Below are 27,261 nucleotides of genomic sequence, written 5' to 3'. Positions count from 1 at the left end.
CCTGATGTTATCCCTAGTTCTCCATCCCCCTTGTCCACACAGTCACACACGTGATTTGCAGTTACCTGGCTGGAAACCTCATACTCCACATGCTTCAGGAAGAGGCCCTTCTTCTCCGGGATGAGTTCCACCTGCACAGTGTCCCTGGCCAGCAACTCCTGCAGGGTATAGGACAGCAGCAGCGGGTTCCCCTGCGGCATCTGCATTCGACTGGGGTCTGGGTCCCTTCGATCAGTGACCTGGGGTACTGATGAGCCTACAGGAAAAAAGGCAAATGCCAGGTAAAGACAGCTGCTCAGAGAGTGGCATCTCCTGCACCCTGTGCTGGCTCAGCACGTGGACTCTGCCCACAAAGACAGAACCACCCCCACGCTGGTCACCCTCATTCTTCATGCTACAGAGTTGGTCCTGAGGGGCATGTGCTTCTGTCCCCAATAATCACTACCTGAGAGGCTTCACCAGTTTGTGAACCAGCAAATACACATTTCTATGATCAGTCAAATCAAGTGTTCAACTTGGCTCAGAAAACAGTGAAATATTTACAAATTATGTGTGAAAAGAGTCCTTCCCTAGAGCCAAGAAGGGGTTTAAACAAGTGAAACCAGCGTGTGACTTCTACATGATCCAGTGTCCCTACAATTGGCACAATATCTTCACAGGCCAAATAACCACATTAATTTGCAGAGGCTGAGGGGACTACTATATGCTAGTTCATTGCTAGATTTCTTGATCCTACAAACCAAAGAAATAATTAGCCCTAAAACTTCAGCATCCTTAGGGACAAGAATCACAAACACATTATTCACAAAGCAGGAAAACACAATTCAGAAAGATGTTATGCCTGCTAGCCTGTAACAAAACAAACACATGAGGAAATCACACTAAAAGTCAGTTTGACTTTCAAGTTATTTTCAGTTAAAATAAATAAAGAGAAGGTATAATAGGGGGACGGTCTTACTCCAGTAGAACTGTCCACTCCAAGGTGGTATCACTTCATGACTCATTTCTTTTCTATTTTTTTGGTACTGGAGACCAGGGACTGAGCCCAGGGGCCTCAAACATGCCAGGCAAGTTAGCACTGAACTAAATGCAGCCCTTTTTAGTTTTTATTTTGAGACAGGTCTCACTAAATTGCCCAGGCTGACCTTGAACTTGCCATCTTCCTGCCTCAGCCTCCTGAACAGCTGGGATTACAGACGTGCATCACAGCACTCAGCCCACATGACTGACTTTTCAAAGCAACTCTTAGTGCAGGATGCTGGTTATGTTCTAAAACAAAACTGGGGACTGGATTAATTTCCTCTGTGAAATTACTCAGCATTTTAGGATTTAAAAGGTGGTTGCCTTGGGCTGAGTGTATGGCCCAGGGGTAGTGCACTGGCCTAGCATGCCCAAAGCCCTAAATTCCATCCCCAGAACCACAAAAATGTATTAATTAATTAATTAGTTAAAATAACATGTGGCTGCCTTAATTGCCTTTAATGCTTAAGAAGAAAAACTAAGGCTGTAAGGTTGACTTGAGAACCCCTAAAGGCCTCACAAAGACACCACAGAATCTTCATCTAAAGATGCAATCCTCCAAGCAGGGGTCCCTGGCCCAGGGTCGACATGACCAGGAAGGCTTGGGAGAAGGTCAGCAGCTGATTTACATGGTGAGTCTCTATCTTTTTGGATCTTTATTTATTTGTATGCAGTGCTGAGGATCAAACCTCACGTGTGCTAGCACTCTGCCACTGAGCCACAAACTCAGCTCACCTATCAGCTCACAGTGTGATGATGATACCACAGCAGAGCAGCATGTGCACGCAGCTTGTTGAACACATGCACTGGTATGTGCGTGAGTACATGTGTATGTGTGTCTGAATTTAGGTGTGTACATATGAGTGTATATGCCAGTGACCATATGTGCATGAATCTGTACTGTGAGTTTGTATGAATAAAGTGTGTATTTATATGAGTGTATGTGGACATGTGTATATTACAGTGTGTGCATATGGGTATGAGTGTATTTGAGTGTACATGTGTATGTGTGTGCTTGTGTATCCAAGTTTGCTATGTTTGAGTACATGTGGAGGACGAGGAAAATATTAAGTGCTAGTAAGGGTAAGAGAACCCCTCACACCTGGGGCAGATGTGGAAATGGTGCCATAGCCTTCAAAAACAGTTCAGGACCTAATAAAAATTTCAAAATTAAATAAAAACAGTCCAGCAGGTCCTCAGAATGTTAGCCACAGAGCTACCATGTGAATCCAGCTATCCTACTCCTAAGTAACTACCCAAGAAAAAGAAGTACATTCACGTCCACTCAAAAGACTACACACAGGTGTCCATAGGAACACTATTCAGAATGGCCAGAAGGTGATAAAAACAAAATGCTCATCAAGGAATAAAGACAATGCGGCCTGTGCACACAATGGAATGTTCCTCAGCCTTAAGCAAGAACAGAGCACACTGCAGCATAAGTGAGCCTTAGCAACGTGATGCCAAATGAAGGAAGCAGTCTTTAAAGTCATGTACAGGACAATTATATCAATGTGAAACATCCAGAAAAGGCAAATCTATGCAAATGAAAGTAGACTACTGTCAGCTCAGGCTGGGAGGGAAGGTGGGGGAAGTGGTGAGTATCTACTCAAGTGCTTTCTTTCCAGGATGATTAAAAAAAAAAAAAAAAAAAAGCTCTAAAATTGATCATGGTGATGGTTGTACAACTCTGAATATACAACGCATACTGAGTATACCAAACCCACTGTACTTTAAATGAGATAACTGCATGGTATATAAATGCTACCTCTGAAAAGCTTCACAAATAAAAGGCAGGTGACATCAATATGGCAGTGGAAGGGCCTCCAAAACCCACTCCTCCACTAATGCAATGAGGACCCTGGTAAAAATGGCCAGAATCCTCTACCTCAGGATTTCAGAAATTAATGAAAGACTTCTCTATTCCAGAAATTAGCCTAAGACTTGCAGTGGTCCAAGGTACACTTACTGATATAACTGAGCTCAATGGGGTCATGCAGAAGCAGGGCAGGCCCTTAATTTGATGAAGCTAGAGCCTGTGTACACCACAGAGGCACCCTGCAGCGCCAGGTGAGAGGGAGGCGGACACGCAGACGTGGATGGCTGAGTCTACAAGCCAAGGCAGACCAAGGAAAGCCCTGGAAGCCGGAGGGAGCCAAGAAGGACCCCCGCTTCAGGATCAGAGGGGCCACAGCCCTGCCAACAGCTGGATCCTCCAAAAGTATGAGAAATAAACTTTCTGGTTTTAAGCCACACAGATTGTGGTACTTTGTTACAGCAACTCTAGGAGAATAATACTCAAGACTTTATAGAATTAGTTCAGAAAATTCATTAAACAAATAAATAACAGCAAACAGTAACAACACCTTAAGGGGGAAATCTGGTTTCCAGAGTTGCCACATTTTTTTTTTAATTGTCAATGGATCGCTATTTTACTTTTTTTTTTTTTTTTTTTTAGTTGTTGTTGGACACATGCCTTCATTTTATTTATTTTTATGTGGTGCTGAGGATCGAACCCAGTGCCTCGCACATGCCAGGCGAGCGCTCTACTGCTGAGCCACAATCCCAGCCCACATTATATATATTTTTTTTAAATATTTAATTTTTAGTTATAGGTGGACACAATAACTTCATTTTGTTTTTTATGCAATGCTGAGTTTTGAACCCAGTGCCTCACACATGCTAGGTAAGTGCTTTACCTCTGAGCCACAACCCCAAGCCAACACATTATATTATTTTATTTTTTTTTTTAATATTTATTTTTTAGTTTTAGGTGGACACATATCTTTCTTTTATTTATTTTTTTAATGTGGTGCTGCTGAGAATCAAACTCAGTGCCTCACGCATGCTAGGTGAGCGCGCTACCACTTGAGCCACATCCCCAGCCCCGTATTATATTATTTTAAATGTTCAATTTCAACAAAAATTTTTAGACATGTAATGAAAAGAAAGCATGCCCAAATGCAGTGGGGAGAAGGCAATCAATACCAACCGTCTTAGAGGAAACCCCACACTGAGCTTAGTAGACAAAGACTTTTTTTCAGTTATTTTAAGCATGCTCAAAGAATTGAAGGAAACCACACCTCAAGAACTAAGGGAATGTGTAAGGACAATGTATGTCTGTCTCATCAATAGAAAAATATCAATAAACTTCCATTATAAAAAAGAATCAGATAAAAAGTCCAAAATTGAAATGTTCAAAAAATGAAATGAACTATTCACTAGTGAAGCTCAACAGCAGATTTGAGTGAGAAAGAATCAGCAAACTCAAAGGTTAAGTCATTTGAGATTATCTTGTCTGAGGGGCACAAAGAAAAAAGAATGAAAAAAAATGAACAGAAATGGTTGTGAGAGACCTGAGGTACACCATCGAGATACCGGACACTCATAGGGGGACTCTAAAGGAGAGATAGAAAGGGTTAGAAAACTTGAGTAAATAATGGCCAAAATTCCCCAAAATTTATGGCGCTGAGGATATAGCTCAGTAGAGTGCTTGCCTCACTTGCACACAAGGCCCTGGGTTCAATCCCCAGCACCACAGAAAAAAAAAAAAAAAACACTCCAACCAGGATCAACTTAAAAGAGATCACACCTAGACACGACATAATCACAACAGCCAGTGTAAGAGATGAAGACTCCTGAAAGCACGGGGACATGGACACACACACATAGCTCTTGACATTGAATGAGGACATGGCAGGGTAACTAAACACTGGTAAGATCTCGTTGTAATAGATCTGTCCCATAAAAAATGAATCCATATGAACCACCTGAAGAAATAAAGTAAAAGTAACTACATAGGTAAATATAAAAGTATAACAAAGCAGTGTGTGTGTGTGTGTGTGTGTGTGTGTGTGTGTGTGTGTTTCCTCCCCTAGTACTGGGGGTTGAACCCAGGGCTTTGCACATGCTAAGCAAACACTCTACCACTGAGCCACATTCTGACACCCTCTCCCATTTTTTTTCCCTTGTGATGCTGGGGAATTGAACCCCAAGGTACCTTACCACTGAGCTATATCCCCAGACCTTTTTCTAATTCTGAATCAGGGTCTCACTAAGTTATTTAAAGCCTCACTTAGTTGGTGAGGCTGTCCTGCCTCAGTCTCCTGAATCACTGGGATTACAGGAGTGCACCACCACATCTGCCCACCCACCTTTTTTTTTTTAATTTTCTAATTTTGAGATTTTAAAGTCTCACTAATTGCCCAGACTGGCCTCCAACTTTTAGTTCTCGTGCCTCAGCCTCCTGAGCGCACCATCACATACAGCCTGAACATATTTTTATTTGTAACTTTTATCCCTAGCTGATGTAAAAGACAACTGCATAGAGCAATAATGACAAATCTGCACACAACATGCACAGGCTTAGTTTGTATGACACAAATTTGTCTGACAAAGGTGAGAAGGAATGGAGACATAGAGGATGCTCTAGTTGGGATACGGGATGTCCCCCAAAGACCCAGATGTGAAAGGGTGGGGTATTGAGAGGTGGTAGAACCAGGAAGTGGGCACTAAAGTCACTGGGGCATGCTTCTAGTAGGGAGAGTGGGACCCCAGCCCTTTCTTTTCTTTTTCTTTTTTGCATCCCAGCCACAAGTGGACAGTTTTGCTAGGCCACATGCTCCCCATTATGATGTACTCTCCCCCAGACCTAAGAACAATGTCTACCTGATCATGGACTGAAACCTCCAAATCTGTAAGCTAAACTAAACCTGTTCTCGGACTGGGGTTGTGGCTCAGTGGCAAAGTGCTTGCCTAGCATGAGTAAGGCACTGGGTTCAATCCTTAGCACCACATAAAAATAAACAGATAAAATAAAAACATTCCTGTCCATCTACAACTACAAAAAAATTTTTTAATAAATAAACCTGTTCTCTTTATAAATTGTTATCTCAGATGTTTGTTATAGTGACAGAAAATCGACTTAAAACATAGGAGCAAAGCTTTTACACACAACTGACTCTAAACAGGTACCGACTCCAACCAGACCAGTATAAATTAAGATATCAATTGTAACCCCCAGAGCAATAACTAAGAAAATAACAAAAAATATAGTAACAGAAACAAGAGAATAAATGGCTGGGATACAGCTCGGTGGGAGAGTTCTCGCCTCCCACCCTGGATTCCATCCAAAACACTGTAAAAAAAGAAAAGAAAAAAGGGAATTAGAAAGCACTGATTTAACATAAAAGAAGATAGTAATGGAAGAAGAGAGGAAAGGTAAAAGGTAACAGGACACAGACGCTGGGCAAGCACCAGAGGTATTCAATTAAAAAAATTTTTAAAAGTTGAGTGCAGTGGCCACACCCACAACCCCAGCTCCTCTGATGGTCCAGGCAAGAGGATCATAAATTCAAGGCTGGCCTGGGCAACTTAGTGAGATCCGGTCTCAAAACAAAAAATAAGAGGGCTGTGGGAGTAGCTCAGTGGTTAAGCGCCCTTGGGTTCAATCCCAGGCTGGTAAGCACCCCTAGATTCAACCCCCAGTACCAAAAAAACACATTTTTTTGGTACCGGGGATTGAAGCCAGGGGCACTTAACCACTGAGCCACATCCCAGTCCTTTTTTTATTTTTTATTTTGAGACAGGTTCTCACTGAGTTGCTTGGGGCCTTGCTAAGGTGCTGGGGCTGGCTCTGAACTGGTGATCCTCCTGCCTCAGCCTCCCAAGCCACTGGATTACAAGCATGTGCCACCATGCCCAGCTCCAAAAAAAAAATCTTTTAAAAAAGTTTTCTCTTAATCATGTATGGATTTTCACAATTACTAAAATAAGGTCATCTTCCAAGACAGCATGTGAACTCAGTAATGATTACCAAATGACTGCATGCTGGTGAAGAATCTGAACTTTGATCACATGAGAATCTAAAAGAACTCCAAAAACCACACTTTAAAGCAAAGGCATTGCTCCAAATCCTGACTGTTCTCAAGCATCATAATGACCCTCTGTGGAAGTTCCAAGCCCAATGGCAAGAGTGTATGATTCCAAGTATCAACTCACTAAACCAGGACACTGGTATTTTCAAACAAACTAAGAAAAAGGAGAGAATGATCATTTCAAATTGCTGCACTGTCCTGTGATGGGCCACACTGCAGAAAGGGCAGAAACACAAAGTGCAAGAGTCTGGTTTTCTCAGGGATAAACGTGGGCTTCAATACTCTTATCAAATTGACACCCTCTTTAAGGCAGGCGGCCCCATAAGACAGCGCCTGGGATATACTATACACCAACCCAGCCCCACAAAGCTAATTCAAACTAGACGGAGAGCCACCAGGCCCCGCACCGGTGGGCTGTAGACAGAGGTCAGCACCGGACTTGAGGAGATACAGGGTAGGATTCAGCCTGCATCAATTCCCAGGTGCACAGGCAAGCAAGCGACCACTTCTGAGCTTTCACTGATAACCTATAACGTGGGCATAAGGGTGCCTCCCCACCCTGGCCACTGAGCACCATCCTCGCCTTGAATAACAGCAACAACCCCTTACAGGCCCCTTGAATGTCACTCACTCCCTGCTCCAACGCTTCTGGCACAAGACTGCTTTACTTGGCAGTTCTTGGTTCACAAGAAGAACCTCAGAATTAAATGAGACAGTGGAACTGGAAATAACTAGCAAAAAAAGAAAATATTCAATAAATGTTCCTGACTTCCTTCCAGATTTATTATACCATAATCCAAAAAGATTTTGTAAATCCACCAATTAAAACTTAGTACTGAGCCATGCACAGTGGCGCAGGCCTTGTAATCCCAGCAGCTCAGGAGGCTAAGGCAAGAGGTTCCCAAGTTCAAAGCCCGTCTTAGCAACTTGGCAAAGGCCCCAAGCAACTTAGAAAGACCCTGTGTCTCTAAATAAAATACAAAATAGGGCTGGGGATGTCACTCAGTGGTCAAGTGTCCCTGAGTTCAATCCCCAGTACCAAGAAAAAAGAAATGAAACTTCAAACATACACTCCGACACACACAGTTTGAAGACTGGATCCCTGCCATGCACACACACACACATGCACACATACATACTTTCCCTTCCTAACATTCTTCCAGCAGAATCTTGAGATAGTAATCACAAAGTCCAAAGCTTTAGGAAGCAAACAGGATTTATCAATAAACCATGCTGCAGCTCATGCCTTGCTTTACACAAACCTTCTGTAAATGCTGACCTACACAGAAGTCACAGCCTGGGAGAACCTCTGCCCAGCACACAGGGACAGGCGTGCACAGGCCCCCACTTGCACAGCTGCAGTCCCTTGCTTCAGTCACCCAGAGGCCAGGCTCAGCCAGGCCTGAACCCCACCCTGCTCCACGCTGGCCCAGTGGAGGAGCTGTATGAAGCACTCAGAGACACCCCACTTCACCAGTCCAGCCCCCTTGGGGGTTCTCCCCATACCAGCATCCAGTCCCTCACCGTGTAATGTGCTATGGAAGCACGCAGGACATCTGGCATTCTCAAGCAGGGAACAAGATTCCTAAATGGTCGACGCATCTTCTGGCAGACTCCAAAGTCAATGTTCCACCACTACGTGAGGCCACCCACCTCAGCTGCCAGCTCATCAGAACATGGGGATGGGGAGGGCCAGCCAGGGAGTCACAGGGCTCCTGTCTTCAAACTGAGCCTACAGCAGAATCACCTGCCAGGCCTGTTCAAATACAGATGGCGGCCCACACCTGGAGCTTCTCACCAGGGGGTCTGGGTGGGGCCTGAGAAGGTGTCCAGGTATGGCAGCTGCTGCTGGTCATGGTCAGCATGAGAATCACCATCACAGGACAAGCAGAGAGTGATTTAAGACCTTGCCTAGACACACACCTTACTTTTATTTATTCACCCAGACTGGGCTAAGACAGGGTAAAGGAACAGTGGCATTCCAGGGCACAGGCTGCCCCTGAACAGAACCAAACGAGCAGCAAATGTCATCCACCATCAGCTGGAGCTTGGAGAACCGATTCTGTCCTTGATTAAAAACTCTACAAACTACATTCTGAAATTAACAGGTGATCTCAGACAATGGGTCTCATCATGGCCATGGTTCCAGAAGGGAGAATTCACCCAGAGGACACCAGGATGCCCCTCAAATGTGATGCCCCTCAAGTGCTTCTATCTACAGATTGTCCACGTTAGCCACAGTCCCCTTGTGCCATGGGTATCCCCTGGCCCTAGTGCTGGCAGAGTTTCTGTAGGTAGCAGACTTGAAATACCTCTATTTCATCAACCCTAAGGGTTGTTTTTTCTTTTAATAACTTATTTAATGTAACATGACACTTGAAATGAAAATCACTGCAACCTACAATCTGTAAACACCCATATTAATTTTTCTATTGCTTCTCACAGGCACAAAGCTTTATAATATGTTGTATGAACTATCTTTTCAAATACTGAACACGCTTCCTTGGATCGACCAAATCACATTTCTCTAAATTTTCTGTGAAAACAACAAAAAATGCTTAAATTTCCATTCAATCATGATTAACATTGTTTTTCCCATTGGATCTTTTTCTCTATATAACTTTTAAATGTGTTCACACTTATTTTGTAAAACACTTCAAACATAAAGTACACATTTGCCAATGATGAATAGAACTACAGACTATCATGCTAAGTGAAATAAGCCAATCCCAAAAAAGACAAAGGCCAAATGTTCTCCAATATGCAGATGCTGACTCACAATAAGGGGGGCGGGGATAGAAAGAAGCTTATTTGATTAGACAAAGGGGAATGAGGAGAAGGGAGCGGGGTTGGGAATAGAAAAGACAGAATGAGTCGGACATCTCTTTCCTATATTCATATATGAATACACGACCAGTGAAACTCCACATCATGTACAACCACAGAAAGGGAAGTCAAACTCTATATATGTATAATGTCAAAATACCCTCCACTGTCATATAAATCTAAAAAGAATAAAAAAGAACACAAAAAAATAAAGTACAGAAAATATCAGAACCTATGTATCCACCACCAAGATTTAACTGAAAACAATACTTTGCCATATACTGCCCCCCCAAAAAAAATATATCTGTGCACTGGTTCTTCCCTGATTCAAGGACTCCAATCCCAAATCAATGCTGGCATTCCCAGGCAGGTCCTCCAGCTCCTTCACACACATGTCCATCAAATGCACACAAATATTGTATTTAGTTAACATGTAATAAATACACACACACACACACACACACACACCCCTCCATTGGTTTTTTTTTTAATATTTATTTTTTATTTTTAGATGGACACAATCTCTTTATTTTTTATTTTTATGTGGTGCTGAGGATGGAACCGCTGTTCATGCATACTAGACGAGCGCTCTACCACTGAGCCACAACCCCAGCGCCCCCCACTGGTTTTTAAAACTTTGTATACTGAGCACATACAGAAAAGTCCACATCAGAACCACGGACTCAGGGAATTCCTAAATGCACACAGCAGTGTAGGAGCCCAAGTGAAGAGTGAGCACCCAACACCCCCATGTTCCCTCTAGCCACTGCCCTCAGGTCATCATTGCCTTCTGACTCCATGAGCTGTTCATGGAGTCACTTGTTTTTGTGCTATGAGTGGAATCATGGCATCCCTGTTCCAATCTCCTCCCATAGAATGACGCTGTCCCTTCTCAGTCCCGTGGAGTCTGCTGCATGCTCGTGCCACCACTATTCATTCATCTCGCTGGGGCTGGGCATCTGCCTAGACACCCGCGCTGCTGGAACGTTAACACATCTCTTGCTGCACATATGCAGGCGTTGCTGTTGGGCACCGAATACAGCCAAAGCGAAATTGCTGATCACAGGATTTGCGTATGCTCAGCTTAGTAAATATTTCCAGTTTTTCAAAGTAACTGAGCCAATCTGCACTCCCACCAGCCAGCATCCATCTGCCTCCCAATGATGTGAGCGCTCAGCATTTCCTGTCCTCTTCTCGAAGTCTGGGAGACCAATGCTTCTTCCAACAGTTGCAACCAATTAATTCTTGGTTTTATCTCATCATTTCCATTTACATCACAACCGCTGCTCCATATTCCTAGGACGTTGAGACTAAGTCCCTGTGGCAAGTGCAAAACATCAGAAGATTGAGATGAATGTAACTGTGCCACTCGCCTTCAGCTGTTCTCTGCAGTTAACATGAAGACTAGCTTCACACAAGGATCCTGCTGCATCTTTTTTTTTCTTGGGGGCGGGATAACTAGGGCTTAAACCCAGGAGTGCTGACCTCTGAGCTACACCCCAGTCCTGTTTATTTTTATCTAGAGACAAGGTCTCACTAAGTTGCAGGGCTGACCTCAAACCTGTGATCCTCCTGCCTCAGCCTCCCACGTGGCTGAGATTACAGGCATGCACCACATGCTGGCAAATTTTAACTCTAATTTTAACATGGACAATTCCACATCTGTTTTCCTGCCAATGAATACTTTCCTAAGTGTTCCCCCATCCAGAGCAGGTAGAACCCAGGACCTCGTGTATACTAGGCAAGCACTTCACCACTGAGTCCTACCCCCAACCCTGAGTGGCTCTTATAGGCCCACAGGAACGATGCCACATCACTCACAAAACCATGATTTCCTCATTGAGGTTCAGAGACACCCTCTCTCTAAGGAGACGAGACCCTGAGCCAGGCTTTAGAAACCCACTGCCACCAGCAAAATGTTCTTTTCTCATTTTAGCCATCAGGTACCCTGGGTGCTGCACCCTCATCCACCTCTTCAGCCACGCTGGCTGCCTCACTGTCCCACAAACCCTGAGACAACCTCCTGGTCATGAAGCCATGGTCAGCTGCCTCTTCTCCAATGACACTCTCCCCCCATATACCCATCAGACTAAGTATGGTCTGATCACCTTCGAATCTTGGCTCAGCATCACCTTCTCCATGACTTCTCAGTGACAACATGGCCCGCATCGTCATCTCCTCCATGGCAGGTCCTGTCTTCTATTATGCTCTGTACATATCACTTACTTACTACCTCTACTAAATGTTGGCCATCACCCACTCAAGCATATTCTCTCCCCAAGGACAGGTCTTTGTGTTTGTTCACAATCTGTATCTCAGTGATCAGGAGCAGTGCCCAGTACACAGCAGATGCTCAATAAATACCTGCTTACTGGACAAATGAAATCCAATTCATGTGAGCAAGAAAGCCACGTAACTCAAGGACTGCATTGATTGCCTAGGCAAGACAGTAACCGCAGGCCCTCCCCGCACCAGCAGACTTCATTTAAGACTCCTCCTCCCCTGTGATGGGAACTGTGCCTCAGTGAGCAACAGAAAGAAAGCTACTGACAAAGAGAACAGTCATCAGCAGATGCCACCAAGCTGAGCCCCAAGAGGGTGCCGCATGCCTCCCTGGCAGTATCTTTCCTCCTGCACCCTTGCCCTGTTCAGCTGTATCTATTTTCCCCAAAAGAATATAAGGAAGAACTTTTTTCTTTTTTTTTTTTTTTTTTTGCTACTGTGGATTGAACCCAACAGTGCTTAACCACTGAACCACAGCCCCAGCCCTTTTCATTTATTTTTTTTACTTTGAGATAGGGTTTTGCTAAATTGCTGAGGCTGGCTTTGAATTTGCAATCCTCCTGCCTCAGCCTCCCAAATGGCTGGGATTATAGGCATGCACCACCACACCCAGCTAAGGAAGAACTGGACGATGTAAGGCCGTAGCATGCCACATGGAGAGTTCACCCACACTGTTAGAGCAGAATATTGCTGTCTTCTCTTAAACCACCATTGCAGTGGTTTAAAAACTCTTAACTCAAAGCAAACTATCAATTAACAACGACATGAGCTCCCTCAAAGTGCATCAGTACTTACTAGGTGAGAATGCCTGAACTGGATCCTTTCCAGCCTCCACACTCAGTTCAGACACAACTCCAACAGGGAAGTAGTTCCAAGCCTTTACAGGGACTGTCACTCTTCCTTCATGCTCTCACAACTGGCTTCAGTCTCCCTTCTGAGCCCTCTCCTCAATCTGCGTCATTCATGGCTTTCTCCCAAATCAGGACATACAATTCTGCAGGGAGTTCTGCTTTCCCCATAGAGGGGAGGAGCACACAGCACCCACACCCACACCCACAAAGGGTTTCACCAGGGGCAAGTGGGTACCCACATGCAAAAGAATGAAGTCAGGCTCCTACCTCACACCATACACAAGAACCAATTAAAAATGCATCACAAACCTAAATGTGAGAGCTAAATTACAAAACATGTAGCAGGAAATAGCAGGAAATCCTCATGATCTTGGATTAGGCAAAGTCTTCTTGGAAATAATACCAAAAGCACAAAAAAAGGAACAAAATAGATAAACTGTACTTTGTCAAAATTAAAAACTGCTGTGCTTCAAAAGAAACCATCAAGAAGGTGAAAAGACTCACACATTGCTGGTGGGACTGCAAATTGGTGCAATCACTATGGAAAGCAGTATGGAGATTCCTCAGAAAACTTGGAATGGAACCACCATTTGACCCAGTTATCCCACTCCTACGTTTATGCCCAAAGGACTTAAAATCAGCATATTACAGTAATGCAGACATGTCAATGTATACAGCAGCTCAAATCTTTTTTTTTTTTTTTTTTAAGAGAGAGAGAGAATTGTAACATTTATTTTTTAGTTTTCGGCGGACACAACATCTTTGTTTGTATGTGGTGCTGAGAATCGAACCCGGGCCACACGCATGCCAGGCGAGCGCGCTACTGCTTGAGCCACATCCCCAGCCCTCAAATCTTAATAACTAAACTATGGTACCAAACTAGGTGCACTTCAACAGATGAATGGATAATTGTAGTATATATACACAATGGAATATTACTCAACCTTAAAGAAGAATGAAATTATGGAATTTACCAGTAAATGGATGGAATGAGAGAATATTATGCTAAGCAAAATAAAACAATCCCAAAGAACCAAAGGCTGAATGTTTTCTCAGATATACAGATGCTATTTCACAATAAAGGGAGGGAGAAGAGGTATTTTGCTTTGGACTAGACAGAGAGGAGTGAAGGGAGAGGAAGGGGCATGAGGTAGGAATAATAATAGAATGCATAGGACATTATTACCCTTTGTGAGTATATGATTACACGACCGGTGTGATTCTACATCTTGTACATCCAGACAAATGAGAACTTATACTCCATTTATGTATGATGTGTCAAAATGCATTCTGTTATGTATAACTAATTAGGACAAATTTTTAAAGAGATTCTTAAAAAAAAAAAAAGTGAAAAGATAAGCAGGGCACAGAGGCTCAGGAGGTTAAGTAAGGCAGGAGGATCGCGAGTTCAAAGTTAGGCACTTAGCAACTCAGTAAGACCCTGTCTCTAAATAAAATACAAAAAAGGGCTGGAGATGTGGCTCAGGGGTTGAGTGCTCCCGGGTTCAAGTCCCAGTAGCCAAAAATAAAAAGTGAAAAGACAACTTAGCCTGATGTGGTGGCCACACTTACAATCCCAGCATCTCAGGAGCCTGAGGCAGGAGGATCACAAGTTCAAGTCAAGTCCCAGCAACTTAGCAAGACCCTTCCTTAAAATGAAAAATAAAAGGAATGTAGGAATATAGCTCACTTGAAACCACACAGGGATAAGAGATATGTCAAAAATATCTAAAGAATTCTTACTTTTTTTTAAGACAAATTACATAATTTTAAAGATATATAAAGGATATATAAAGGGTTTGAATGAACATTTCTCCAAAGAAGATATACAAATGGCCAACAGGCACATGAAAAGATGTCCAAACAAAGAGATGCCACTTCATACCCACAAAGATCACTATAATCCAAAAGACAAGCTGACAAGCAAGGCGAGGTGGGAATGGAAGACGGTGCAGCTGCTGGGGACACAGGCCAGCGGTTACACAGATGAAGGTTCTCATATGACCCAACGACTCTGAGCCTAGGTATATTACCCTAGAGAAATTAAAACACCCATCCACACAAAACAGTAGTCCCACACATCTCAATTCACAGCAGCTTGGTTCATAATAATCAAAATTAGAAACAACACAAATGCCCGTCCCTGATGAATGGGTAAGTGAAATGGAATGGGGGCTCATTCAGCAATAAGAAGAAATGAAGCAGCAGGTGTGGTGGCGCACACCTGTAATCCCTGTGAGTTGGGAGGCTGAGGGGAGGATTGTAAATTCAAGGCCAATTTAGCAATTTAGCAAGGCCTTGTCTCAAAATAAAACATAAAAAGGGCTGGGGGAGGTAGTTCAGTGGTAGAACACCTCTGAGATCAATCCCTGGTACCACACATACAACAAGCCACCAAAAACCATGTATTATATGATTCTATTTATATTAAATTTCCAGAATAGGGAAATCTTGAGAATTTTTTAAAAATTTTTTAAAAAGAGTAGTGATGGGCTGGGGATGTGGCTCAAGTGGTAGCGCGCTCGCCTGGCATGCGTGCGGCCCGGGTTCGATCCTCAGCACCACATACAAACAAAAAATAAATAAATATTAAAAAATTAAAAAAAAAAAAAAAAAAGAGTAGTGACTACCAGGGGCTTGGAGGAAGAGAGGGTTGAAGTGACTGCTAAAGGGTAGGGGCTTTCTTTCTGAGCTCAATTAAGTGTTTTATTGTGTGGACAATAAAATAACTCTGTGAATATATACTAAAATCCATTTAACTGTACACTTTAAATGGGTGAACTGTATATATATGAACTATATCTCAATAAAGTTGTTGACAAATGTTTGTGCTGGTGTGGCGGCACACATCTATAATCCTGGTGACACAGAGGAGGCTGAGACAAGAGGACTGAAAGTTTGAGGCCAGCCTCAGCAACTGCACAAGGCCCTTTCTTGAAAGATAAAAAGGGCTGGGGATATAGCCAGTGATAAAGCACCCCTGGGTTAGATCCCCAGTATCAAAAAAAAAGAAAAGAAAGAAATTTTTGTTTGTTTGTTTTTTATTATTAATTGTTCAAAATTAATTGTTCAAAATTAATTGTTACAAAGCTCTTGACATATCATATTTCATACATTTGATTCAAGCAGATAAAGAAAGAAATGTTTGATAAACCAGATGTGGCAGAACATATCTGGAGGACCAGAGACTCAGGAAGCTGAGGCTGTAGGGTCACTTGAGATGGACAACATCACAAGAACCCATCTCCAAAAAAAAAAAAAATGTTTGATGAATTTACTCTCTTCTCTCCAGTTCTCATGAACATGAACTAATTTATTTTCCTACCACAGCAAAAAGCTTAGAACAGAGATGGCTGGAAATTTTGAATGAAGGTTTCTCTTGAAAAGGGAAAACACCACCCACCGTCTACCTCTGAAATCCTTTGATTGTTCCAAGTACAGATAGATTCCAGTGGATGGTGTTGCCACAAACACTTTGAGTGGCCACACTCATGCCCCAGGGACCTCTCAGGGGTCCACAAAGCTACAAATCAAGGGCTAGAAGCAGCCACTGAGTGCTAAGCAACAGAGCAAGTCCCTCAGTACAGCGCTTTCTCCTCTCCTCCCATGAGCTGGAAGGCAGGTGCGGAGTATCATCCGGACAGCTAGTGCCAGAACTTGCGCCAAGCTACCCAATGACACCAAAACCAGGCTCCGTCCTTTATCCTCTGCCTCATCAACACCCAAAAACACTGAGCAGGGGCACAGGTCAGATGTGCTCCACTGGTCTGTGACCATCAACAGGAGGTCCCCTCTACAAAACTGGGGGACTTCACTGTCTGCAAGAATCAAACAAGAAAACAAGCACCTCAAGCACGGGGGCCAGTGCCCAAGAATCTCCTGGTTAATGGGCCAGCAAGTCAGACCCTAAACACCCAGATCAAAGGACAGGCCAAGTGAGCCACCAGCAGGACTGGTGTTCCCAGAAGGACTGGGCCCTTGGACCTGTCAACAGCATCCCGTGCTCATCAAGAACCAAACCACTCCCAAGCTCCCAGCTCGATCACAAACACACCAAGGAGTATCCAGAGAACCAAATGGGAACCACATACATGCGCGTGCACATGCACACATACAAACACACTCACAGACAAGCAGGACACACGCCATTTTCAGGCTGGGAGGAAGCTGGTTCTTTCCAGGGGAAGTGCGAGCAACCAGACCACAAGAGGGAAAAAAAATCACTGCTGTGCCCAAGACATAGCAAAACTGAAGAGCAGGACTGAAAACACCTCCCTCCCAGATGACTTACGCTGACGCAATCCAAGAGGAAAGGCACAGCAAGGGCCACCAGACCCCGCTCCCGTGAACTCCCAAGGTAGCTTCTCAAAGAACCCATTCAGCCTCCAGGGCCTCTTGTCTTGGGAATGTTGACACAGGGACAGGCCCAATGACTTTTTCCAGACTTTGAAAGAAAAATTATTTTGGCCAATTTAGGGAATATTGGAATAACTGACAAAGTAGGAATTCAAAGTTCCTGAAAGAATCCTAATCTCCACTGAACAAGATGGAATCCATTTTCAATTCCTTGGTTTGTTTCTGTGGTTGACAACATTTTTTTAACCCTCTTTTTGGCTCTGGATGGTTCAGCCTGAAAGTAACTCAAGTTTCCTGGCGTCTCCTCACATCCATGGGAAAATACTACAAAACATCTGGGTGCACCAGCTATCCTAACCCCGGGAGGGCAAAACGGAGCATCTGTGACCACATTAGGTGCCTCCACAAGATCTCCAGGCAGCCGCTGGCCCCAGCGAGCCAAGTGAGGTCCAGCTGACCCCATCTGCAGTGAGTCACAGGACTGGGACAGGCCCCCACCTTCCAGTGCCCAGGGGGCAGACAGCAGGGAATGCGACTGGCCAGAACCCAAGTCAGAGGACACAGCTCTCCCCTAGACCCCGGAGGCAGAGGACGGAGTGCTCCTACTAGAGCACTGCCCCCTATACACGACACAGCTGACCATTCAACTTCTGCAGAGCTGTCACACGAGTCCCCCCTTTCCCATCTCCACTGGGCAGTACGTTAACCCAACCTGCACAGTGGGCCCCAGCCTGCCCTTCTCCCTCGCTCCTTCCTGACCCTCAGATCACTCTCAATTCCTGCCTCCAAGACTCAAGCATTCTCTTCTCCTCTAAGAAGGTAGAGGAACAGTGCGCTGTCACCCTGAGATAAGGAGCCTCACGTGTGCAGGCCTGCATCAGATTCTGACTCCTGAAAATGTGGCTTAACATCTCCCTGAGGGGCTGAGGGTGTGGCTCAGCGCTGCCTAGCACGTGCGTGCGAGGCCCTGGGTTCGATCCTCAGCACCGCATATAAATAAATAAAATAAAGGCACTGTGTCCAACTACACCTAAAAAAAATAAATATTAAAAAAAAAATCTCCCTATGTTCAAAACACCAGCAGTAAAAAAGATTTTCTGAAAGGCAGCCCCACCCTGGCCAGCCTGGAGTCCCTCTGGAGCTGGAACCAGGAGCCCTGGGGGGAGGCTGTGGTGCTGAAGGTACTCAGTTACGCAAAGCTGAAGTTCACCCAAGCCTACTTCACAATGCCTTTGCAAAGAGGGGCGCTTTCAACAGCAGGGAGGTGCATGGCATCCATCCTGTGTCCCAAAGGTGCCAGTAGCCCGAGGGTCGGGGTCCTCCTTCCTACAGTGACCTCCAGGAGCCACTCAAACAGCTGGCACCATCAGAGACCTCCCAATCAAGCCTGATTCTCAGAAAGCAGAAGCCAGAGTGGCACAGGATAATCAGACACGTGCCACCAAAAGCAAACCTCCCTCTAAGTCACTCCAATGTGGCCTGGAGAGCGAACGCTAAGGGAGTCCAAACCTCTCTACTTTTTTTTTCCCTTTGGTACTTGGGATTGAACCAAGGGCGCTCTACCACTGAGCCATAACCCCCGCCCCCATCTTTTTTAATTTCTATTTTAAGAGAGGGTCTCACTAAGTTGGTTAGGGCCTCGCTAAATTGCTGAGGTCGGCTTTGAATCTGTGATCCTCCTGCCTCAGCCTTTGGAGCCACTGGGATTACAAGTGCACCACCACACCTGGCACCTCTCGATTATTTGAAGACAGTACCTTTGCATCTACCTTTACTTATCATCTCAGATTTTCCCAAAAAACTCTGTATTGTGAAATATATCACAAACACACATAGAAAGGGGTATAAAATTTCTGTGGGAAGGCTCATGATGTGGCTCAATGGTAGAGCTCTGCCTAGCATGAATGAGGCCCAGGGTTCAATCACGAGCACAGGGAAAAAAAAAAAAATTCTACTGGCACGTGAACAAAATTATACTTCAAACACATGTAACCAACACGAAATACAATGACCTCTAGCACCCCAGAAACCTCCCTTGTACTGTATCCCTTATAGATCAGACCCCCTTTCTCCTACCAGATGTGACCACGAGCCTAATTTTTATGGTATTATCTTCTCTGCTTTTCATTTATACTTTTATCACCCACATAAGCATATCCACACAACAGACCCTACTTCAGATGTGTCTGAATGTTCTAGAAATTGAAGTCGTGTAGTATGTGTTTTTTGTGCCAGATGTTTTCTCAACATCCTCACTACGGAGTAAGGGGACCCAGGAATAAAGGGACCCAGTCTCGGATTTCTGTAAGAAGTTACAGAATGGAACATCCCTCAGGTCAGTCATCAGAGGACACCTCTCCAGCTCTAAAAGCCTAATGATTTTGTTTGCTAAGACTCTGAATCAACACACACAACTGATAACAGGGTCACCTCCAGGGTATGGAACTAGTTTGGTGGGAGATGAATAAGGAAGAGAAAGGAGAGAGAAACTATGTCTTTTGTACCAAAAAATGAAAGAATAAGGACAACTTTTACATGGATTCCACTGAAAGAACCATTTCTGGAAAAAAGTGGCAAGAGCGCCATTAATTCAAATTTTATAACACCAGTACTTTAGATATACAAATATTACCTTCCTTGCTACATGATTATGCAGACGTTAAATAGTAAATTTCAAAAACTACTTAGCGGTGCAGAAAAATATCATCTGAAAGGAACAGGCTGCAAGAACATTCACCCGGGACACAGGAAAGAGAACAACACAGCAAGCACACAGGAAGGAAAGGAAAGGCACCGAGGGGACAGCTGTGTTAACGTGGTGGCACAGTGGCTGAGGCGCCTTCACCAAGTGCTGTACTTATGGCTATATCACTTATATGACACATTCTCAATGCACCATTTCACATACTGCAATAAAACTGTCCCACGTCTGATTTCAACTCATTCGTGAGACTCCTGAGGGACAACACTTCACCAGCACAAACCAGGCTTCAGAAGATTGCTGGGTAAAAACCTGATCTCACTTCTTCAGAGCCAATCCCAACTTCCTCCAGCCCACACGGAACTTCCCTGGGCTATATTCAAATTCCACGTCACTCACTTTAGATCTGCTGAACACAAACTCTGAAACCTGTAGGGAGCTAAAAGACCCCCAAACACCTACCCACAACCCAACACAAAACGCCTTCAACAGCTGCCACAGAACACGGCATGAAGTATGGATCCAGAAGAACCCCAGGGGCCCCATCTGAGAGTTCAACATCGACATGTGCCCCAAGACACTTTTTATGGAACTTCTCCCCCTTATCAGGTTATGATTTTTATTAATTCTACAAGAAAAAAACAGAAAGTGTGACCCAGAAGGCAGCGATGCCCAGCTGGGCCCTACCTTCGGTCTCCCAGGCTGTGTGGGGTCCACACCTTGGGCTCCTGACAGCACAGCTGGTCCTGGGAGGCTGCAGCCAGCACCTGCCCACCACCCCTGCAGTCTCCCTGCCACCCAAGCACACAGGATGGCAAACATCTCTTTTTGTACTTCATTTTTCTCAGGAAAAAAATAATACTAAAACAGAATTCCCCCACCCAGAATACATCACTTTCTTGCTAACCACAAATGCTGGCAAAATCGGTTCTACATAATAATGATTCTTTAGTTCCTCTTTCTTCAAATGGACACATTTTACCTTGCAAATTGTGCCTGGGGGGACCAGTGAGGAAGGGATAAGGGGGCACCAGTAAAGACCAACTATTCAAACTTTAAAATTCCTATATAATCAAACTAAAATGTGATCCAATCATTTAAAAAAATGATAAAACGCAAATCTCTTCAAACATTTAAGCCTCTTTTACAGCAGATGATATTCTAGATACAGAGAGGTAAAGAAAAACAAGTTTCTGTCCATCAGAAGTTCAAATTTAAAATGTGTGAAGTAGAGGCTGGGGTAGTGGCTCAGTGGTGGAGCGCTTGCCTAGCACGTGTGAGGCACTGGGTTGGAGCCTCAGCACCACATAAAAATAAATAAATGAAATAAAGGTATTGTTTCTGTCTACAACTAAAAAAAAAGCCCTTGGGCCTGGGATTATAGCTCAGTGGTGGAGAGCTTGCCTAGCACCTAGCACATGTGAGGCACTGGGTTTGATCCTCAGCACCACAAATAAATAAAGATCCATTAACAACTAAAAAAATTTACCAAAAAAAAAATTGAAAAGGTGACAAATAGGGCTGGGATGTGGCTCAAGCGGTAGCGTGCTCGCCTGGCATGCGTGCGGCCCAGGTTCGATCCTCAGCATCACATACAAAGGAAGATGTTGTGTCTGCCAAAATATAAAAAATAAATATTAAAATTCTCTCTCTCTCTCTCTCTCTCTCTCTCTCTCTCTCTCTCTTTTTAAAGAGAAAGAAAAGGTGACAAGTAGAGGGAGCAGGATGCACAGGGGTTTTTTTTTCCCCTTAAGGTAAACAGTTGTTTGAGGCATAATTTAATCACCATAAGCTGCATAAATCTTAAGTGACAGCTCAATGAATTATGACAAATATGTACACCCAGAGAAGGGGCACAACCCCCTGGGTGAGGTACTGCAAGTCAGGGGTGTGAGAGCGTGAGGGAGAAGGAAAAGACAGCCACTGGGTAGGAGCTGGGTGGCAGCAAAGCCCTGGGACCTAACCACAGAGAACACAAGGATTCCCCCAGCTTCCAGCGAATGGAATGCATGGAATGCCATCAAGAGCCACACAAACTGGGCGAGGCGGGATTCTCCTGATTTTTAAGATGAAATTTAGGTCCACAGGACTGTGTGAAGCTGAGCTAGGACACACAGTGGAAACTGGCATTTTTTTTTTTATTTATGCGTTCTGCATTCAGTCGCAGAAGATCACACTGGATGATCAGGCACACATACCACTTGTTGTGACTTCTATTCTAAGTCACAACAGCTGAGCTTTAGAACCCTGAAGGCTCCTGCAATGGACTCATCCTGCACTGCCAGGAACAGGATGCTCCAGTGGTGCTGCTATCCACAAGGAAAAGAGGTGCTACTAACTCATAAAGGGGGGAAAGAGGGCCCCATAAGAAAATGGGCAAAAGACAGAAATAGCCAAGTCAGCGACCCCAGGCAACAAAATACTACAAGAAACTAAACCATGTGCTAACCAAGAAAATACAGACTAATACAAAAATGGAAAACCTTCTCTTTTTTTTCCTACATTCAAAGGGAGTTTTAAAAAATGATATTTAGCTGAGCATGGTGGTGCACGCCTCTACTCCCAGCAACTCAGGAGGCTAAGACAGGAAGATTGCAAGTTTGAGGCCAGCTTCAGCAATTTAGTGAGACGCTGTCTCAAAAAGAAAAATAAAAAGAGACAGGGATGTGGCTCAGTGATCAAGCACCTCTGGGTTCAGTCCCCAGTATAAAAAAAAAAAAAAACACATTTAATTTTTTTAAATATATACAATATTGCTACTCAACTTTTTTTTTACTTTTTTTTTTAGTTGTCGATGGATCTTTTATTTATTTAGATGTGGTGCTGAGACTGGAATCCAGTGCTTCCCACATGCTAGGCAAGTGCTCTACCACTGAGCCACAATCCCAGCCCTACACATTTAATTTTGATGATATTACAGGAAAAGGACCCTTTTAACACATTTCTGTTCTGGTACAAGATGGTAAGAACAACCATGGAGTCAGGTGGCAAATGCCTGTAATCCCAGTGATTCATGAGGCTGATGCAGGAGGATTGCAAGTTGGAGGCCAGCCTGAGAAACTTAACAAGACCCTCAGCTACTCAGCAAGACCCCATTGCAAAATTTAAAATAAAAAGGGCTGGGGATGTAGCTCAGTAGTAAAGTATCCCCAGGTTCAAGTTCCAGTACCAATTAAAAAAAAAAGAACCATCAAGGAGGATAATTTGTGGGTATTTGATACAACAAAAACTATACAAGCCCTGTGACTGAAAAAAGTCAACTCCTAGGACATCTTCCAGTGGCTGGCAGGATAACAGATTCCAAAGATGTCCAAATCCTAATCCTCAGGGCTTATGACTGTTAGTTTTGCATGGTAAAGGGAATTCAGGTTGCAGTGAAAATGAGATTGCTAATCAGCTGATGTAAAATTAAGGAGATTATCCTAGATTATTCAGATGACCCAACATAATCACAGAGGTCCTTAAAAGTGGAAAAAGTAGACAAGAGAACAGGAGAGGCAACAGCACACACAGAGAGAGATGTGCACAAGGTTGCTGGAGAAAGGGGACCGCTGGCCAAGGAATGCAGGTGCCTCTTGAAGCTGGAAAGGCAGGAAACAGATTCTACCTGGACTTCAGCCTGGTGAAACTTATTTTGGGCTGCTGACCTCCAGAACTGTGAGATGATAAATTTACATTGTTTAAGCCACTAAATTTGTGATATTTTGTTATGGCCTCAACAGAAAATGAATTCACTACCTAAGGAAATGGCAGATGTGTACAAGTATTTCTTTCCTTTTTTTTTTTTTGGTACTGGGGATTGATGATTCAGGGGCACTTTAGCATTAAGCTACATCCCCAGCACCCTCCCCTTTTTTTATTTTAAGACAGGATCTCATTAAGTTGCTTAGGGCTCCACTAAGTTGCTGCAGCTGGCCTCAAACTTGTGATCCTCCTGCCTCAGCCTCCTCAGTCACTGGGATTATAAACGTGCATCACAGTACTCAGCAAGAAGCATAAATTTCTGAGTACATCCATGCATAAAATACAAAAATAGTTACCCTGTGTGTAAATATGACTGTACAACCCCCTGTGTGCAAATATGACTACACACCGGTATAACTACATATCATATACAACCAGAAGAATGAGAAGTTATACTCCATTTATGTATAATGTGTCAAAATGCATTCTACTGTCATGTATAACTAATTAGAATAAAAAGAAATAGAAGTTGATATTCTCTGTCCATCTTCATCATTGCAAAATAAAATTCTGTTCTTGGGGGGGGGGGGGAAATAGATCTGGAAAAAAAAATCCATCCTGAACTGAAAACACCAGTTACCTCTCTGGAAAAGGATGAGGTGACTGCAATTGGGGAGGAACTTTTACTTAAACTGCAACATTCTATATTGTTTTAACACATTTAAGGAAAATGTGTTCATCCACGCATTGCATAATTAAATGTTAAGTTTTAAGATGGGAGTTAGCCTATAGAGCATTCATAGCATATATTTCAAATCACCATAAAGTAATAAGACTCAAGAAATGAAAACTACAATAAGCACTATAATCTTTTCTACCCATCCCAAAGGCTCTACAAAGATGGAGACCTCGAAGTCCACATATAAATACTATCAGTGGCTCCAATGGTGTAGGCAGAAGACAGAGAAGAGGAAATTCACTATACACCCAGAAGACATACTTCTCCAAGAAATCAAAATGAACCTTGTAGAAGTATGAAACATATCTCTCATTTTCAAAGGCTCAGGTTTTTCTGACCCCTGTCCACCCAGCCAGGGTCCCACCAAGATACACTCCCTGGAACAACCATTAGTGACTTTGGACAAGTTATTAATCTCTGGTTAGTTTTCCCAAGGTGAAAATGGTTTGCTGCATTACTTCACCTCCCTGCCAGGATAAGCGCCAGGAATCAAATGGAACGAATTGACAGGCTACATCCCAGGAGCCTGTGGATCCCACTGTTAAGACTCAATCGGCTGAAAGAATACTGTGTACATAGTGAAGCACGGCACTGTAGAGTGTGACATGGCTATGGACAAAATGAGCAGTCCTGATACAATCACCACCCAGGCAAGGAAGGACAACTACCTATAAGGAGTCCAGGCAAAGTCAAAGAGAAAACAGCTCCAGGGGAGTCCAGAGCTCAAGTTATCAGCAAATCACACCATAATGGCAGTCATTAAGTGAGTCCAGTATGAAACTTTTGTGGCACTCCCTCTTTTGCAAAGAGACTACTGAACTACCTCCCCTGCGGCTTCACAAGTCAGGTAAAAGCAAGCTTTCAGTCCAGTCACAGCCTCCCAGGGGGTCCAGACTAGGGCCCTGGTATAGGTGGGTCCACACTAAGATCCAACATGTGACCTCATGAACACAATGTTCTACCCAACAGGAGCTGTCACATGCTTCCCCTTACACAGACTCCAGTGAGAGGAAAAAAATAACCAAAGGCAGGGCGTTCTGCCTAGACTTGGGGGTTTTTTGTTTTGTTTTTTCAGTACTGGGACTGAACCCAGGAATGCTTTACCAGTAAACAACATCCCCAGCACTTTTTATTTTGAGACAGGGTCTCCCTAAGTTGCTTAGGGCCTTGCTAAGTTTCTGAGGCCTGGAACTTGCGATCCTCCTACCTCGGTCTTCCCAGTGGCTGGAATTACAGGCACGCGCCAGGCTAAGTTTGACGATTAACTGACGTAAAGACCCTTAATCGGCGGGACGTGGTGATGCACGCCTGTAATTCCAGTGGCTCAGCAGGCTGAGGCAGGAGGATCGCAAGTTTAAAGTTAGGCTCAGCAACTTGGCGAGGCCCTAAGCAATTTGGCGAGACCCTGTCTCAAAATTAAAATTTTAATTAAGGGCTGGGAATGTGCCTCAGTGGTAAAGAGACCCGGGGTTAATCCCTGGTACCAAAAATCAAAAATAAAAAAAGACCCACACTCTCACTACCCCTCCCCCCGGCTTTCTCACTGTTCCCCCTGCCCTTCCTTTAGGGAAGAACCCGTCTCCAAACCTCCAAACTCACTCATTCATCTGGACCAGCTTCTAGGTGACAACCTAGCCAAAGCCGGCCAGGCCGAGTCCCCACACTAGACCCCTGCCAAGAAGAATAGTATCTCCCGCCAGCACCACCTGCATGCCTGCACAGAGAAATGGTCACAGGAAAGGACACCCAAAGCGAGGAGCGTCCTGCCAAACTCAGACACGAGCGTAATCCCTCAGAGGAACGCCGGTCGTGCCTCTGCACATTCAGAGGAGAAACCCAGGTCCCTCGCCGCAGCCCTCCCCAGCCAAGCGCTGAGTACCACAAGCGTCGCCTTCCCCAGCGGCGGAACGCGGAGACACTGTCCAAAGGACCCCAGGCAGAGCGGGCGAGGCTGACCTCCACCACTGGGCCAAGAGCGCGGGACGCCGACAGGAGCTGGCCAGGTATGGCCCGGGACAGGTGGCCCCTCTGCAGCGCGCCACTCTCCTGAGCGGGAAAGGGCGCGGGGAGAAAGTGACCCGAGCGGCCCGGCGACCGTCGCATAGGGTCTCCGGCTGCGCACCAAGAACAGGGAGCCACCCGCGCCGTACCTGCCGCCAAGGGATCCGCCTCCTCGTCAGCCTCCGCCTCAGTTGCAGACGCTACTGCCGCCGCGGGCAGCGGGTCCATAGCGCGGCCAGTCATGTGAGCCCTCTCGCCCACGTGACTTCCTCCCGCGCCCGCCGCCAACCTTGCCTCGCCCCGCCCCTCCGGGATCGCCCCTCCCACAAGCGGGAGGACCACGCCCCCGACCCGCACCGTCACGCCCATGCGCAGCGTGGCCACGCCCCTTGGCGGGCGCACCCGGCCCATCAACCGCCCCTGTCAGGCCTCGCCCAGCCTCAGGGACCAGCCTCAGCCACGTGGCTCGGCGTGGCTGAAGCTCTCCGGCCTCAGACCGACCTATGGGCTCGCGGTAGCCAGTCACTGCTTCTTGTCACCACAGCCCGCCAGTTCATTGCCGCCTTCGCGCACTTTGCCTCTGCGGATCACTTAGCAGGTCGTCCGCTCACCTGGTGCTCACTTACTCCCCATTCACACACCCGCCTGCTCTCAGCTCTCATCATGGGCGCTCTCGCTCTTCGCCCCCCACACATCCTTGGTTTGCTCAATCACTCGCCCTCCCAAACTCTCCGCAGCGCGCTCAGGTTGGCCGGCTGCCACCTGGAGTCCAGACAGGGCCTGTGCTGGTGCAGATGCCCAGGTACGACCTGATCTGGAGGACCAACAGCTGGCCCACGTGGAACAGATGTCTTCGCTATCCCCAGAGGGGAGCAAGGATGTGGGTGCACTCAGGGTCAGGGCAGGGGCCTTGTCTGAGCTGGT

The 27,261-nt window shown here is 45.0% G+C and overlaps 1 protein-coding gene across 1 annotated transcript in view; it reads right to left on the bottom strand.

Moving 5' to 3' along the window:
• The window catches only part of Snx8 (sorting nexin 8), a 41,799-nt gene extending 15,219 nt beyond the window's left edge, over nt 1–26,580 (bottom strand). The window contains exons 1-2 of the mRNA XM_076840542.1: nt 26,487–26,580; nt 66–256 (exon numbers count right to left, since the gene is read on the bottom strand). Of these exons, the coding sequence (XP_076696657.1) occupies nt 66–256; nt 26,487–26,580 (285 nt within the window). The remainder of the gene's footprint in view (nt 1–65; nt 257–26,486) is intronic.
• Between the last annotated feature and the right edge of the window lie 681 nt (nt 26,581–27,261).

The sequence above is a fragment of the Callospermophilus lateralis genome, chromosome 19 (genome assembly GCF_048772815.1).
Source record: "Callospermophilus lateralis isolate mCalLat2 chromosome 19, mCalLat2.hap1, whole genome shotgun sequence".
In the NCBI taxonomy this organism is placed as follows: domain Eukaryota; kingdom Metazoa; phylum Chordata; class Mammalia; order Rodentia; family Sciuridae; genus Callospermophilus; species Callospermophilus lateralis.
The sequence above is the reverse complement of the archived record's forward strand: the minus strand, read 5'-3'. Positions and strand labels throughout refer to the sequence as shown.